Source organism: Mustela erminea, chromosome 1, assembly GCF_009829155.1.
Source record: "Mustela erminea isolate mMusErm1 chromosome 1, mMusErm1.Pri, whole genome shotgun sequence".
In the NCBI taxonomy this organism is placed as follows: Eukaryota; Metazoa; Chordata; class Mammalia; order Carnivora; family Mustelidae; genus Mustela; species Mustela erminea.
In genome coordinates this window covers 90,606,235-90,621,415 of record NC_045614.1, presented here as the reverse complement: position 1 = coordinate 90,621,415, position 15,181 = coordinate 90,606,235, and the positions used below count along the sequence as shown (strand labels likewise).

Below are 15,181 nucleotides of genomic sequence, written 5' to 3'. Positions count from 1 at the left end.
AGTATTTGCTTCAGAGTCATGTACGCACTTAAAAAAATGAGATGCCTGGGCCTCATCCACAGATCATTTGATTTGGTAGATTTGAGGTAGGGTTCAGGACTCTACATTTTTTAACAAGCTCCCCAGATACTTCTGTAAATGATCCAGGTTTGAAAATTACCCCTCTAATTCAGAGGTCAGCAAACTACAGCCCTCAAGCCAAACCTGCCCTGCCATCTGTTTTTGTAAATCAAGTTTAATTGGAATGCAGGCATGCCCATTCATTTATGTCTGTGTATGGCTGTTCTTGAGCTATAATGGCAGAGTTGAATAATTAAGACAGGGATCGAATGGCCCATAAAGAGTCAACTCTTTAGTGTCTGGTCCTTTACAGAAAAACTTTGCCAACCTCTGCTCTTGTTTTGTTTCAGGACTAATTTCCAGAGTGATGTTATTACTTGTAACAGGAAATAAGTAAGGCAATGTAGATGATCACTGCTGAGAACAACAACACCTGGACTGAATTCTTTAAAAATTTTATTTTCATATGAGAAAGAAGACTTTTTTATATATACAAATGACCAACCAAATTAATTTTTCCTGCATTATACTGCCCCCTAATGGCAGAAATGTTAAATCACAGATGCTTAATCAGATTAGATGTTCCCCATTGTTAATTAATTCCTGAAATCAGAGTCATCTGTACAGCAAGGGACTTCAGGAACCAGAAGGCTAAATGGCCTGCGAGAAGGTTGGCAGTTTTAATGAGAATTAGAATCCCTTCCTTCTGTAAAGTTGCTTTCTCTCCAAACGTTATTACTCCACATAGCATTTCAAATTGTTTTTGTGGGAGGGACATATTAGCCATTTATGAAGCCACGTCTACCTCTAAAAGTGAAGCACAATACTATCAATACGTTCAAAATCACATGCGCACTCACTATGATGAACTGGGATGAAAGGAAAGAAAGCTTTGATAGGAATCTAGATGTATGCAAACATATGCCAAGATGGTTACCAAGGGTGACTGCACACATGTAGGCAATAATGAGACAGCAGAGGATGAAACCACTAGTTTTCCCCCTTGACTACTGATTAAAATCCTCTGAGGAGCTTTTAAAAAATAATGATGGCCAGATCCCCACCCCTGGAGATTTTGATCTAATTGTTCTAGGGAGAGGCCCAGGCAGCAGTATTTTTTTCTTTTTTTAAGTTCTCCAAGTGATTGTAATGTGTAACCAAGGTTAAGGATCATTATTCTATAGCAGTGTTTCTCACATTTTAAGGTATATTCAAACCACACGGGGAATTTTTTTTTATTTAATTTTATTTATTTATTTATTTATTTGAGAGTAAGAGAGAACACAAGTAGGGGGAGAAGCAGGCAGAAGGAGAGGGAGAAGCAGTCTCCCTGCTAAGCAAGGAGCCACATTGACCCAACCTGAAGACAGATGCTTAACCGGCTGAGCCACCCAGGCACCCTTCCTGGGGAGTCTTCTTAATCTGAGCATTGTGACTCAGTCCATCTGTGATAGCACCTGAGAATCTGACTCCTGCCAAGCTTTAAGGTGATGCCGATGTTGCTGCCCATACAACACACGTTCAGTAGCAAGGAATCAGATCATCCCCAGCCACAATTTTTATGCAGTTTCACTGGTTCTAAGATCATTACGTATATAAGTGTCACCTGGGAGCTAATGAAACATGCAAACTTGCAAGCTCTAGTCTGAAATTAAAATTCAGTGGATCTTAGTTTTTAACAAGTGTTTCAAGTCATTCTGAGATTCATAGTCTAAGAACCAAGTATACACCAACTGCCAAAAATGCTATTTATTCTACAAATCACATTTTTTAAAAGATTTTATTTATTTATTTGACAGACAGAGATCACAAGTAGGCAGAGAGGCAGGCAGAGAGAGAGGTGGGGAAGCAGCCTCCCCGCTGAGCAGGGAGCCAGATGTGGGGCTCTATCCCAGGACCCTGGGATCATGACCCGAGCTGAAGGCAGAGGCTTTAACCCACTGAGCCACCCAGGCACCCCTACAAATCACATTTTTTAAAGGCGGCATTAATTTCAAGAACTACTTTAATAGCCAAATGTGGGGACATTTTTCTCTTCTTCCAAGTGTAAGAAATTACTCCCAAATTCAGTGGCTTAAACTAACAACTTTATTATATCTCATGATTTTGTGGATCAGGAATTTGAGTAGAGATCATTGGAATAATTCACCTGCTCTCCCTGTCACTAACCGGAGTCACTCTCTAGTATGGAGAGTACAACCAAGATGGCTTCACTTCACGTGCCCTGGCTGGAAGGCTGAGTCCTACTGGGACTGTTGCCTAGAATGTCCACACATAACCTCTCCAGTCTGGTAATCTCAGGTAAGTTAGGTGAGGTAGGTCTCCTTATACAGCAACTCAAGGATCCAAGAGAGAGTGTTCCAAGACACAGGAAGAGGAAACTGCCATTCTCTCAAGTCCTGGGCTCAGAACCCGACACGGTGTCATTTCTGCCATAGTCTACTGGTTAAAGCAGTCACTGAGCCCAACCAGATTCAAGGGGAGGAGTCATAAACAGGCTCTAGTCATGGATGTGCGACACTTGAAGAACCGCAAGGGCTCAACACAAAAGGACCCCAGACTTTGTTTAATTTTGTTGCCATCTTGAAATTCTCTATCATTTTTTAATAAAGTGCACTACAGAGGTGTCTGGGTGGATCAGGGGGTTAAAGCCTCTGCCTGTGGCTCAAGTCACGATCCCAAGTATTGGGATCAACAACAAAAACAACAAAAAAATAAAGTACACTACATTTTCATTTTACACTAGATCCCACAAATTGTATATCCCATCCTCGTCATAAATTTCACCTTTCATTTAAAGTAGTGTTAAAAAAAAATTGTAGCCATTCTTAATTAGCCACAACCTATCTGCCAGAGACTTTATTCCTCACCATACTTCTGTATTCAAAGCTATCCTTTCAAAATGCAGCTTGTGGTAGGTGCATTAAATTCAGCATAAAGAAGGGAAACAAATTATTAGGTTGGAAATTAGACTAAACATTAGACTAAATTCTGTGATGTTTAGGATTAGGAAATACGTTGAAAACCAACCACACCATTATCCTGAGTAACTGCCAGCACTCTAGATTGGATCACCTCTGGGCTCACCCAGTTGGGTCACTTAACCATGAACCAACAGTTATTCAAGGTTAGTATGCAAGGTGAACTTACACATAGTGTTCCTGATGGAAAGGCAGTTAGTAATCACTATGTAGGGAAAACCCTCCACGATCTCAGCAAACCTGGATTTGTGTTTTGGGGCAACTGAAACAACTAGTTAAAGTTTACTAAGGGGCTCAGTCAGGTTAGCATCTGCCTTCAGCTCAGGTCATGATCCCAGGGTCCTGGGATCACATCATGCATTGGGCTCCTTACTTAGCAGGGAACCTGCTTCTCCCTCTACGTGCAGTGTGCTCACACACTCTATCCCTCTCTCTCTCTCTGACAAATAAATAAAAAATCTTTTTTAAAAAAATAACGGTTATTACAGAAGGCGGTGACAATTCACATGCTTCTTGAGAACTGGGCTGTATTTAGTATCTCTTTGGGTCATCAGTCATTCGTTTTTTGAAACATATTTTCAGCAGGAGTTCAATAAGAGTAGCTGGGATGAGTCTAAGCAACAAGTAGCATAATAACAATAACAAAAACTACCAAAAAACAGGATTGATAGAACAATAATGGAGGACAAGATCAGGAAAACAGTTAAGTACAGTATTTTGCAAATAGGAAGCAAGGATTATTGAATTGAAACTACTGATGTGATAAACGCAACAGGTCTAATTATCCAGGGAAAATTTCTTAGATAAAAAAGGTAGATGTTGAAAGAGATGTGGGTTGACAGGCAGTACTGAAAGGAAATAGAAACTATATTGGAATGAGGAGAAAAACAGCTTGACTAGAATGGAGTAACATGAGTAGAGGGATGTCTGAGTAGATGAGAAGTGGGGAAAAGAGAGACTCATTGCTTTGGGGCCCTCAGTACCAGGTTGCAGTATCTGAATTTACTCCACAAAGTGTGGGAAGTTTACTTCGTTACTGGTTTAGAGGGAATGGGTGATGGCTTTTTATTTTATTATGCAAGCATAATAACGGAAGTCTTTAGCTGAGACACATTCTAAAGGAGGTGTAAGATTAAGATGCAGGGTGCCTGAGTCGCTCAGTTGGTTAAGCGACTACCTTCAGCTCAGGTCATGACCCTGGGTTCCTGGGATCCAGTCCCATATCAGACTTCCCCTATTCTGCAGGGAGCCTGCTTCTCCCTCTTCCTCTTCCTGATACTCCTCCTATTTGTGTGCGCTCTCTCTCTCTCTCTCTCTCTCTGTCAAATAAATAAATAGAATCTTAAAAAAAAAAGATTAAAATGGAGAATTTTGCAAAGGAGGTGGTCAGAAGCCTGGTGGATAATCCTTAAAGCACTGATCCACATTGAGGGTACAAGAATTGGAAGAAATCGGGAGGTTTTATTTTTTTTAAAGATTTATATATTTTTAGAGAGAGTATACCTGTGTGCAAGTGCGCAGGGGAGGGGCAGAGAGAGAGGGAAATAAGCAGACCCCCCCTAAGTGAGAAACGTGACCAGGGGCTCCATCTCAGGACCCTGAAATCATGACCTGAGCAAAAATCAAGAGTTGGGCACTTAACTGACTGAGCCACCCAGGTGCCCCCAGAAGGGACTTTAAAAGAGAGAGAGTTCCTGAGATACTGTGACGGTGGGAATGTTTTCCTTAATCTCAGGAGACAACCTGAAGACTTAATCTATGTCTCCTGGAGTTTGAAGAATGTAAGGGCTTGATGTCTGATTCCCTCTTGACGAAAATCTAAAGGGTAAGAGAAAGGATGATGGAGATTGGCCTGCATTCCCAGAGTTCTTCAAAGCAAAGACTGTTAGATGTTGTGATGACTGAAAGATTTGTCCCTCCAGCCACTGGAAGTGATGTCAGCAAACAGCCCTCAACTGTCAAGCCTCCATGGGGACTGCTTTGGCTGAAGAGAGCTAGCTGATGACTTGCTGGAATGAGGGTAAAAAGCCCCAGCCCTACACCCCAATTTAGGACAACTCTGCAGCATCATCCCAGCTTCAAAACTCCTGAAGATTGACTGAGGCCTCCACTGAGACTGCAGCAAAGCTCAACTTCTGCTGCTATACAAACGTGCTTCTTTTCTTTCCCACAGGTGTTGATCCCAAGGGCACTCCCTAATAAACATCTTGCATGGTTATCTCCATCTCCATCTTCCCAGGGAACCTGAACTGTAATAACTGTGGATCAGATGTAGGTCTCATGGGCAAGTGAGCTAGTGGATTTTCTTGAACCTGAACACACATGAGCAGAGAGAATGGTTAATGTATCACTGGATTCCTTACCCCTGAGGCGGGAAGGATCAACAGCTTGAATAGAGCCGCACCAGCCTGGGTCAAGGGAAATGAAGATCAAGGGTCTTCAATTATGAGAGGAAGAAGGGTCTTTGGAGAACTTAGAAAAGTACCTCTGGGGAGAAAAAAAGGCCAACTATAGCAGTTTACCAAGTCCAAAGAGCACCAACACCCAGCTCACAGGAGTGTCAATCAAATAAAGCCCTTCCGGTCCCCTCTCCCAGGCCTCCAAACCTGGAGAGCCTGGTAGCCCAAATTAGCCGGTTGCAGGCCCAAGAACACAAGATGATAGGTAGGAAATGAATGGTAGGAAATGAATGGTAAGAGAAGATGTCAATGCTACTCTTCTGACTTTAAAGTCTAAAACAGTTTCCCCATCTTTTAAATGTTTTCATATCACCTAAAGCCCATCCTTACCCCAAATAACTGTAATACTCTTTCCCTTTATTTGGTGAGATGTCCCACAGTTCCCCTGATGTGTGGCCTCCGGAGTCCACTGTCACAAAAAGTCAAAAAACCTCACCTTGTCTAAAGAGTGTCCCTGGTGGTCTCAGGCTGTAGAGTCTAAAAGCTTTTTCTTATCTGGTATTAGGTCTTAATGGTCATTCCAACTACTTGCAAACTGGGAGACACCTAGCGGGAGGCACACACCAAGCGCTCTATGTGTTTCTCAGCTTTCTCAACTGCCCTCGGAAAAGAGCTGTGGGTCAGGGGTAGCAGCAGGACAGACATAAAAAACGCCAAGGTGGAGCAAGCCGGGACCCAGGCCGGCGCTCACTGCGAAGAACGTGCCCGTGAGGGGGCCTCTGGCTGGATAGAACCGGCTGAGAAAATCCGCGCGCACGGTGGCCCCTTCCCCAGAACGTAGAGCAGCCGCCCCACACACGCGACCGCCTCTTGCTCGCTCGGCCCCACCTCGCCGGGTCCATCCCGCCCCTCCCACCCTGAGCTCTGCGTCTCTTGCCGCTCGCCCCGCCCACCTTGCGCTCCGCCCCCCCACGGCGTAATATTGGTCCCACAGTACCACGCTGTGGTACTGTGGGACCACACCCCGCCTTCCTCGCGCTCTGTCCCGCCCCGCCTACCTTGTATTCTGTCCCTCCCCGTCTTGCTGCCCCGCCCCATCCATCCAACCCCGCCCACCTTGCGCTCTGTCCCGCCCCTTCCTGCCGCCCCGCCCGGCGTACCGCCCTGCCCGGTCCTGCAGCTTCAAATCATCCCGCTCGCCCCGCCCGCCCACCACGCTCCGCCCCTTCTTGCTGCCCCGCCCCGTCTCATTTGTAGCGGTCCGCCCCCTCCCGGTACCCCGCTGGCTAGAAGTGGCGGTCACCGGCGTAATGGGGACCGCCTCGTCGCTCGTGAGCCCCGCGGGCGGGGAGGTGATCGAGGACACTTACGGGGCGGGCGGCGGCGAGGCCTGCGAGATTCCGGTGGAGGTGAAGCCCAAGGCCCGCCTGCTGCGCAGCTCGTTCCGCCGTGGCGCTGCAGCGGCGGCGGCGGGGGGAGGGCCCGGGTCCCTGCCCCGCGGGGCGGGTGGCGGCGGGCTGCTGGGGGCTAGCTTTAAGTCTACCGGCTCGTCGGTGCCGGAGCTGGAATACGCAGCGGCTGAGTACGAGCGGCTGAAGAAGGAATACGAGATCTTCCGGGTCAGCAAGAATCAAGAGTTGTTGTCCATGGGCCGCCGCGAGGCCAAGCTGGACACGGAGAACAAGCGGCTGCGGGCCGAGCTGCAGGTAACGCCGGGCCTGGGTGTGCGGCTGGGGCAGCCGAGACGTGGAGAAGCTGAGAGTCGGAAAGGCCAGCGCACACCCGCGCACTGCCGGGCTGGACTCTGGACGCCTGACTCAGTCCTTCGTCCATCCTGTCCCCTCTCCAAACCAAGTAGTTTTGGAAAGTTGAATAGAAACCGCTCTGCACTTTAATTTGAGGGGACATACTCTTGGTGTCTAAACTGATTCCTTGACTAACCCCGCCTCTCTTCTATTTCTGGTTGATTCATTCACACACCTTGAAGCAATTGGCCTGAAAGTGCCCTGAAGTAGCACATGCCAATCTGCAGGGGACTCCAGGGAAGTAGGTCAACCCAGAGCACACGGACGCACAAAGACTGTGGTGACATATGTCGACTTTCCCTAGGAGTTGTTTTGTTTTGTTTTAAATATTTTATTTATTTATTTGAGAGAAAGACAGTGAGAGAGAGCTTGAGCGAGGAGAAGGTCAGAGGGAGAAGCAGACTCCCCGTGGAGCTGGGAGCCTGATGCGGGACTCGATCCCGGGACTCCGGGATCATGACCTGAGCTGAAGGCAGTTGTCCAACCAACTGAGCCACTCAGGCGTCCCTCCCTAGGAGTTTTTAACTCCACTTCCCGCGCCCTCCCCCCTCTTAAATTTTACAGACCTCTCAGTTTCTTTGCGTGAAGCTTTTGAGTTTTAATGGTCTTGAAGTGAATTTTTATGGAAGCCTGATTTTCACCATTTTAACAAGCTGTGGTTGAAAACATTCCCTAGCCGAAATCAAATTCCCTTAATCCATTTGATTAATTTACTCAAAAAACAAGTATTGCGTGGGCTCCCTGTAGTAGATGTATTTTGACTCATCAAAATAGTATATAAAGCAAAAGATTGCTTTTCTATGACTTGTAAGACTTTGTGCCATCAGTTTTGGGCCTCTCCAAGGGTTGTGATTTTACTGTTTTGTTTTTTTAAACTGTGGAAGAGACACTCCAGGTGTTCCTGGGCTCATCACAGTAGGAAATGAATAAATATCTCAGACTGATTTTTCTGATAGGAAGAGCCTTCTTCCTTCTAGACTGGGCATTCTAGTCACCCCCTTCCCCACTAGCTGTTGTATTATTAGCACTGTTATCTGGGAAGAACTTATCAGTAGTCTACCTTTTGTCTTAACCAGTTTTCTTACTGGTCAGTCTTGATGCATTTGCATGTGTAAAATGGACCTTTTGCATTTCAGGTACCTGATTTCATGCACCCAAGCCATTATCCAGCAGTCACTGCACTTTATGGGGATAGAAAAGAAGGCTGAATCAACCAGGGCTGAGAGCAGTTAAGGGCTGAAAAATGTCACAATATCGGGTTCCGCCTGTTGCCTTATGTAGTAGTTTTGAAAGTTAAGTGAAAACCTCATTGCATTTTAATTTAAGGGGACATACTCTCTTGGGGCCTAAATTGATTTCTTAACTAACTTACCCCTTTTTTTATGTAGCCCTTTTGATTCTTTTCTCACATACTAGACATTTAAAAAACTCTTCTGAATGTATTTAACCCATTTGGTCATTTAACGGAGGCCTTCAATTTATCTGGTACCAACAGGTCTCTGGGGATAGCAAAATGAAAAAGGCATGGAGCCAAGGACTGCATGGTCATGCAGAATTAATCATCCTTCAAGTTAAGCCCTGTAAATTATACTTTTTGTTCTGTTACAGATCAGAAAACTGAGGCATAGGAAGATTAAGAATTTGGCACAGTATTTCAAAGAAAAAGTACTGATTTCCATTAAAAGTTCATTGTTGAAATATCATTATTTACTACAGTTCAAGTATATTTGCATTTTTTTATTCCATGTTTGAATAAAATGGCAATATGTAGTTCTTGATAATGTAAAATAGTAATTAGATTGTTAAAGTTCTGGTATGTATATAGTATGAAGGTAGGATAATGTGAAATTTGGGAGGAATACTGTTTTTGTTAGAAGTAACAAGGTCAATTATTTCAGGCCCTTCAAAAAACTTACCAAAAAATACTTCGGGAAAAGGAAAGTGCTTTAGAAGCAAAATACCAAGCGATGGAGAGGGCAGCGACATTTGAACATGACAGAGACAAAGTGAAAAGGCAATTCAAGGTAAAGTCCTTACATTTTTACCCCCAAAGTGACATAGAATAAAAACAGCACATTTTAAAAGTTTATATGATGCTGTGTAAGTAAATACAAGTGAATGATGTAGGCATCCTGAAGATTCTAAGAACCAGAGTAGAGCATTTTTGAGTGGACCTGGTAAACTTGAGATCACTTCAAGAAAAAGTAAAAAAAGAAATGAGCATTACAAATGGAATTTTGGGGGAAAAGGAAAGTATTTCCATATGGGGGGAAAGGCATTTGGAAATAGTTGGAGGTATTTTGTATGGGAAGGCATTACTGGCATCTAGTGGGAAGGGGACAAATTTGCTAAATATTAGCAGTGCACAGGAGAGCCCCACACCACAGAGAGGACTCCTGCCCAAATTCCAGTGGGTTCCAGTTACAAAAAAGATCAGGATCACATGAATATTGGTTTTATGAGTGAAACACTTTTCTGTTAAGTTGATGACACCTTTTGATGATGGAAAAGGTTTCAAAATTGATCTTTGTCTTTTAAAGATTTTTAGGGAGACCAAGGAAAATGAAATTCAGGACTTACTGAGAGCTAAGCGAGAGTTGGAAAGCAAACTTCAGAGGCTCCAGGCTCAGGGGATCCAAGTATTTGATCCTGGAGAATCTGATTCAGATGACAACTGTACAGATGTTACTGGTATATTTACTTCATTGTATAATATTTTGAGCCTTCAGGTATAATGATATCATACAGCCAACTCTGAATCTTTTTATAAGTTAAACTGGTTGCTCTTACAAATAGAGTTGCACTAACTCTTTCTCAGCTGTTGTAACAGTAATTTTCCCTAAAGTCCATGACATTGTTAGGGTGCTAGGTTTCCTTCTTTCTTGCTACTCTGCCAAACTCACCCCATAGCTTTTCTCTTTCTGGTGCAAGACAGCTCCTCCAGGTCTCACCACGACATCTACATTTTAGCTAAGGGAAGAGGGAAGGGAATTCGTTCTTCTCCCTGAAAGCACAATACGAAAGGTATACAGATTAATCCCCAAACCCCATTGGCCAACGACAAGTAGGAAGATTGGAAAGTGTAAACATTAGTAGGAGAATGATGTATCCACCTAAAGTTTAAAATTCTGCTACTAAAAGAAGAAGGGAAGGATGGGTATTAGAGAACAGTTCATCATCTCTGTCACCTTGTTTTTCCACATATTGATATATTCTTTGCAACCATCCACTAGAATATCTGCATGATATTCCACTGAGTGGCTTCTGGTAGTTTTGTAAGCGACTCAAAAAGTTTTTATTTTATAATTAAACATGTAAAATATGTTTTTTCTAGAAATAAAGAAAAGCCTGGAGTCCTGAAACGAAAGGGTCTACCATGTTCCAAGAAAATAATAATAAACTGTGATTGATATTGAAAAAATGAAAAAATTTCTATTATAAATGCAATGGAAAAATGCAGTTGCTCTCTCATTTATGGGAAACTGCGTTTTATTTTATTTATTTATTTTTGAGAGACATGTGAGTGGGCTTGGGGGGGAGAAGGGGAGTTATGTGTAGATGAGAGAGAGAGAATCTTAAGCAAGCACCATGCTCAGCAGGGAGCCCAACTCAAGGCTCCATCTCATGACCCTAAGGTGATGATCTAAGCCAAAATCAGGAGTCCAGTGCTTAACAGACTGAGCCACCCAGGCGCCCCATGCATTTTATCTTATAAACTGATTTTGGACTAAAATATGGCAACTGATAATTGCCTCTTAATATGCATTTTAGAGCCACTGGGATCTGACCAGCATCCAAGCACTTTTATTACTAACTTTTAAGGGGAAAAAAAATGAAGTGATTCTTACTGGCTTTGACGATGCCGTTCTGCCCCCACATTAACCATTAGTAATGGTTATTTCAGGGCTGACATATGTTAAAATGTACAGTGTTTCAAAACTATTATATTGTAATTGACTTGGCAAGTTAATAAGAACAAATTAATACTTCCTCCTAGGTCTTTCTTCATATTTTGATTTAAACCTGACGAAAGAATGCTTAAGGGAATATCCATCACTCATTTCACATTCAGAGACCTGCAAATAATAATCTTATTTTTGCCAAATATTGAGCTCATTACTAGTATAACTCATATTTAGTCAAGAATGCCATGTAGATATTCTGTCAAATGTAATTTATTTAAAAGAAAAAAAAATCAAAGAGCTCCTGGGTGTCTCAGTCTGTTAAGCATCTGACTTGATTTCAGCTCAGGTCATTATCTCAGGGTCCTGGGATCAAGCGCCATGTAGGGCTCCGTGCTCAGCAGGGAGTCTGCTTCTCTCTCTCTCTCTCTCTCTCTCTCTCTCTCGCACTCAAATAAATAAATAATAAACCTTTTTTTAAAAAATCAAGATGTTCAAAAGTACCTATTGATTAATACATTAATTTTGTTACTCTCGGAGGTTAAGGAAGATGTACTTTTTACATCCTTAGCCTACATCCTAATGAATTACTAATCTTAATTACAGGTGTGCGAGAACTGGTCTTCCTTTGAAATTCTCTCCTTCCAATTTTATACTGACACCTAAACCATAATGTTAGAAATGTTGTTTAAAATTTTTGTATAGGGACATTTTTAACTGACTCTGTTGTTACAATTACTTTGATTATTATGATTATTATATTCTTTATTCATTTCCTCTTTCTCTTTTTAATCCTCTCTTTGACTTGGAGATGCTAACCAGAATTATGTTACCCAGTACCTTAGAACTTGCGAGAAGTTGGTGACAGAGTACTTTCAAAATTATTAAAGATTGAATATTTGTTGTATTTATAATATTATAGAATTTTTTTTTAATTAGAAATCCTGTTTAGTATGTGTGATAACTTTTTGAACATTCAGTAATTTGCTTTTCACACAATGAAATCTCTTGGATTTATAGCTGCTGGAACCCAGTGTGAATACTGGACTGGAGGAGCCTTGGGAAGTGAACCTTCCATAGGGAGTATGATCCAGCTTCAGCAGTCCTTCAGGGGCCCTGAGTTTGCCCATAGTTCCATAGATGTGGAGGGACCCTTTGCAAATGTCAACAGAGGTAACACATGCCATTTGCCAATTACCATGGTAGTGACTGTTCAGGTCCTATAATCTTGTGTGTGCTGGCAGAAAGACCCATCAGCAGGGCAGATTTTTATTCTGGGTGTCTTCCACTGCCAAACCAGCATGTACTGGTGTTGTCACTGACCAGGGCTGATTAACTTATATGATTCCCATCAGGATCACATGGTGCTCCACAGCCAGACTGGCCCACCATGTTCCAGAAACTTAGCTTCTGGTCTGAATTCCAGGTGTTGCAGTTGATCTGTGAGAATCTAATGTAGATTAACTGAAAAGCAGTAGTTTTTGGTCTTTTCCTCCATGTCTTTGATGCTGTTAAAGGTGGGAGAAGGTTGCAGAATGGAATATAAAACCTCAGTTATGCATTGTAGTATCCTTAGTCAAAGGAATATTTTTATTATTTTTATGTAATTTGGTGTCCAAAACAGTAGTAAGGTCTATTCAGAATTTCAATACCAGTGCAGATCTGTGTGTTATAAGTAGCTCCACTCTTTTTTCTTAAAACTACAAAATTGTCTGTTAACGACATGAAAATAATTTTTAATTATGCCTTTTGAATTAGCCAGGTATGTCTTAAAATGTTCTTTCTCACTAAATAGCATTACATTTTATGCCGTTCTTAAAGTTTCTTTTTGACTTTATATATCTCAAGAATAATAAGTAGGTAAAACTACAGGCCAGCCTGGGAATGTAGGCTCTCCCAAAGTTGCAAACTCATTGAACAGCTCATGTAACATAGGTTCCTGTTATCTGACTGGAACCAGTGGTACCCCAGGAGGGACCACTGGCAACATTCATTGCTTTATTCCCAAGGATAGAATTTGAGGTTAGAGAACTGTTTGCCTTCTAATATGTCATTCCAGAAACTGTCAGTATTCATGAGTGAGATCAGATTCCATTCTACCTTGTCTGTTGTGTTTTTTCAGAGTTTAAAAAAAAAAAAATCATCTTGTCAAATGTTTTTCTAGTAATTTTTTTTTTCATGAACTTAAGATTAATTTTATTTTCAGATGACTGGGATGTTGCTGTAGCTAGTTTATTACAAGTTACTCCCTTGTTTTCACACTCTCTCTGGAGTAACGCTGTCAGATGTTACCTCATTTATACAGATGAAACCCAGCCTGAAATGGACCTTTTCCTTAAGGTGAGGATGTTTATAAATTCTGAGTTCACTGATTTAAAATATAAGTCAGTATTGTGTCCTATTTATGATACTATTACATCTAAACCACGTAGTTTACTACCTACCAGATGATATGTCTTAAAGAACCGGAGTAACTTAGAGCTTTTCTTTAGAGAAAATCTTGCTCAGTGTTACCAGTGTATTCAAATTAAGTCCTTCGAATGCTATGCTTTTGAATGCTTTATTACTTGTTCTTCACAGTGTTTAAGACACATGTTGATAGTGCCTGCTTTAGTTAATATCTGCCAGCTCTAGGATTGAATCTGTTTCAGGTTATAGCAAAATTTAATCCTTATCATGGTTTTTAATTTTTCAAAGCAGCCATTGGAGTTAACCTGAGGCAGACGTTGGCATACAACAGCCTGTGGGCCAGGCCTGGCCTGCAGCTGATTTTTGCATGACCCAGAGCTAAAATTGCTTTTTACCTTTTCAAGTGGTTGGGAAAAAATCCAAAGAAGAATGTTTATGACGTGTGAAAATTGTATTAAATTCAAATTTTTGTGTCTGTAAATAAAGTTTTATTAGAATACAAGTAGGCTTATCATTTACATACTGTCTATGGCTGCTTCACACTACAAGGGCAGAATAAATTGCAGCAGAGACCTCTGCGAAAACATCCAAGTTGTTCAACTGTTACTAAATTGTAAGAATATTTGCCTTCTACAGAAAAAGTTTGCCAACTACCGTTCTAACTGCATTTGAAATACATATGCATGTCACATGCGATACCTGCTATATTAACATTCACCAGAGTATTGAGTAAGGAACTCATTTAGTGCTCCTTTTTGATATTATTCAGTTTTGGTAAAAAGATAAAATATTTTGAAAACCAAAGTTTCTACTCACTAACTGAATACCGGTTATTACCAAACTGCAAACTGATGGTAAGGGAATTCCTCATACTTTGCATAATAATAAGTCATCATTACTTAGTAAGCTAATTTGTTATAGACCAAATAGTTTTCATTTATGCTTTAATGATCTAATATATCATGGTTGGCAGTTTACTATGTAGATTCATGGATACTCTTTGTAACAATAAAGCAGAAATCATTTATTATAATAATAAATACCAAAGGAAAATAGCCCAATACTTTTCTTCACTGGTTTAGGTTTTATTATGAAATAAATCATTTTCTGAACTAGAAAACAGCCAAGTTACTATGCTCTTATTTTTGTTTTAAAGGAACCTTGCCTTTCCCTTAAAGATTTTCGTAAAATATGATTATATTTTTTTTAATTTTAAATTAAAAAATACACAACATAAGCTATTCTAAAACATGCTTTCTTAAGTAGTATGAAGCCGACTTGACCTTTAGTTAAATAAGCTGGCCTTTTATTATGTTTTCATTTCTTTTGTTTTGTTTTAATTTCTTTTTAGGACTATTCACCTAAACTTAAAAGAATGTGTGAGACAATGGGATATTTTTTCCATGCTATATATTTTCCAATAGATATTGAAAATCAATACCATGCTGTAAGAAAATGGGAAATTGAGAAGAGTTCATTAGTTATTTTATTTATTCATTTAACTTTACCAAGGTAAGCTGAAAATTGCCACTTATTAGGAGAGTTATAAATAGAATTGAGATTACGAAATGAACTTCAAAGAGAAGTCATAATTGCATTCTTTTAATCAAAAACATCCACAAAAT

At 41.2% G+C, this 15,181-nt stretch overlaps 1 protein-coding gene and 1 long non-coding RNA gene across 6 annotated transcripts in view; one reads left to right on the top strand and one right to left on the bottom strand.

The window, feature by feature from the left end:
• Positions 1-6,264, bottom strand: part of LOC116584640 — an 82,901-nt gene extending 76,637 nt beyond the window's left edge. Inside the window, exon 1 of the long non-coding RNA XR_004283269.1 lies at positions 5,937-6,264. This is a non-coding gene — a long non-coding RNA (uncharacterized LOC116584640). The remainder of the gene's footprint in view (positions 1-5,936) is intronic.
• Positions 6,265-6,607: 343 nt separating this feature from the next.
• Positions 6,608-15,181, top strand: part of NPHP3 (nephrocystin 3) — a 49,040-nt gene continuing 40,466 nt past the window's right edge. The window contains exons 1-6 of one of the 5 annotated variants that reach the window (XM_032333220.1): positions 6,608-7,146; positions 9,144-9,269; positions 9,786-9,936; positions 12,168-12,320; positions 13,354-13,487; positions 14,908-15,068. In XM_032333220.1, the coding sequence (XP_032189111.1) occupies positions 6,751-7,146; positions 9,144-9,269; positions 9,786-9,936; positions 12,168-12,320; positions 13,354-13,487; positions 14,908-15,068 (1,121 nt within the window). In that variant the 5' untranslated portion in view covers positions 6,608-6,750. The remainder of the gene's footprint in view (positions 7,147-9,143; positions 9,270-9,785; positions 9,937-12,167; positions 12,321-13,353; positions 13,488-14,907; positions 15,069-15,181) is intronic. The other 4 variants (XM_032333209.1, XM_032333179.1, XM_032333198.1 and 1 more) reach the window with 4 other exon arrangements.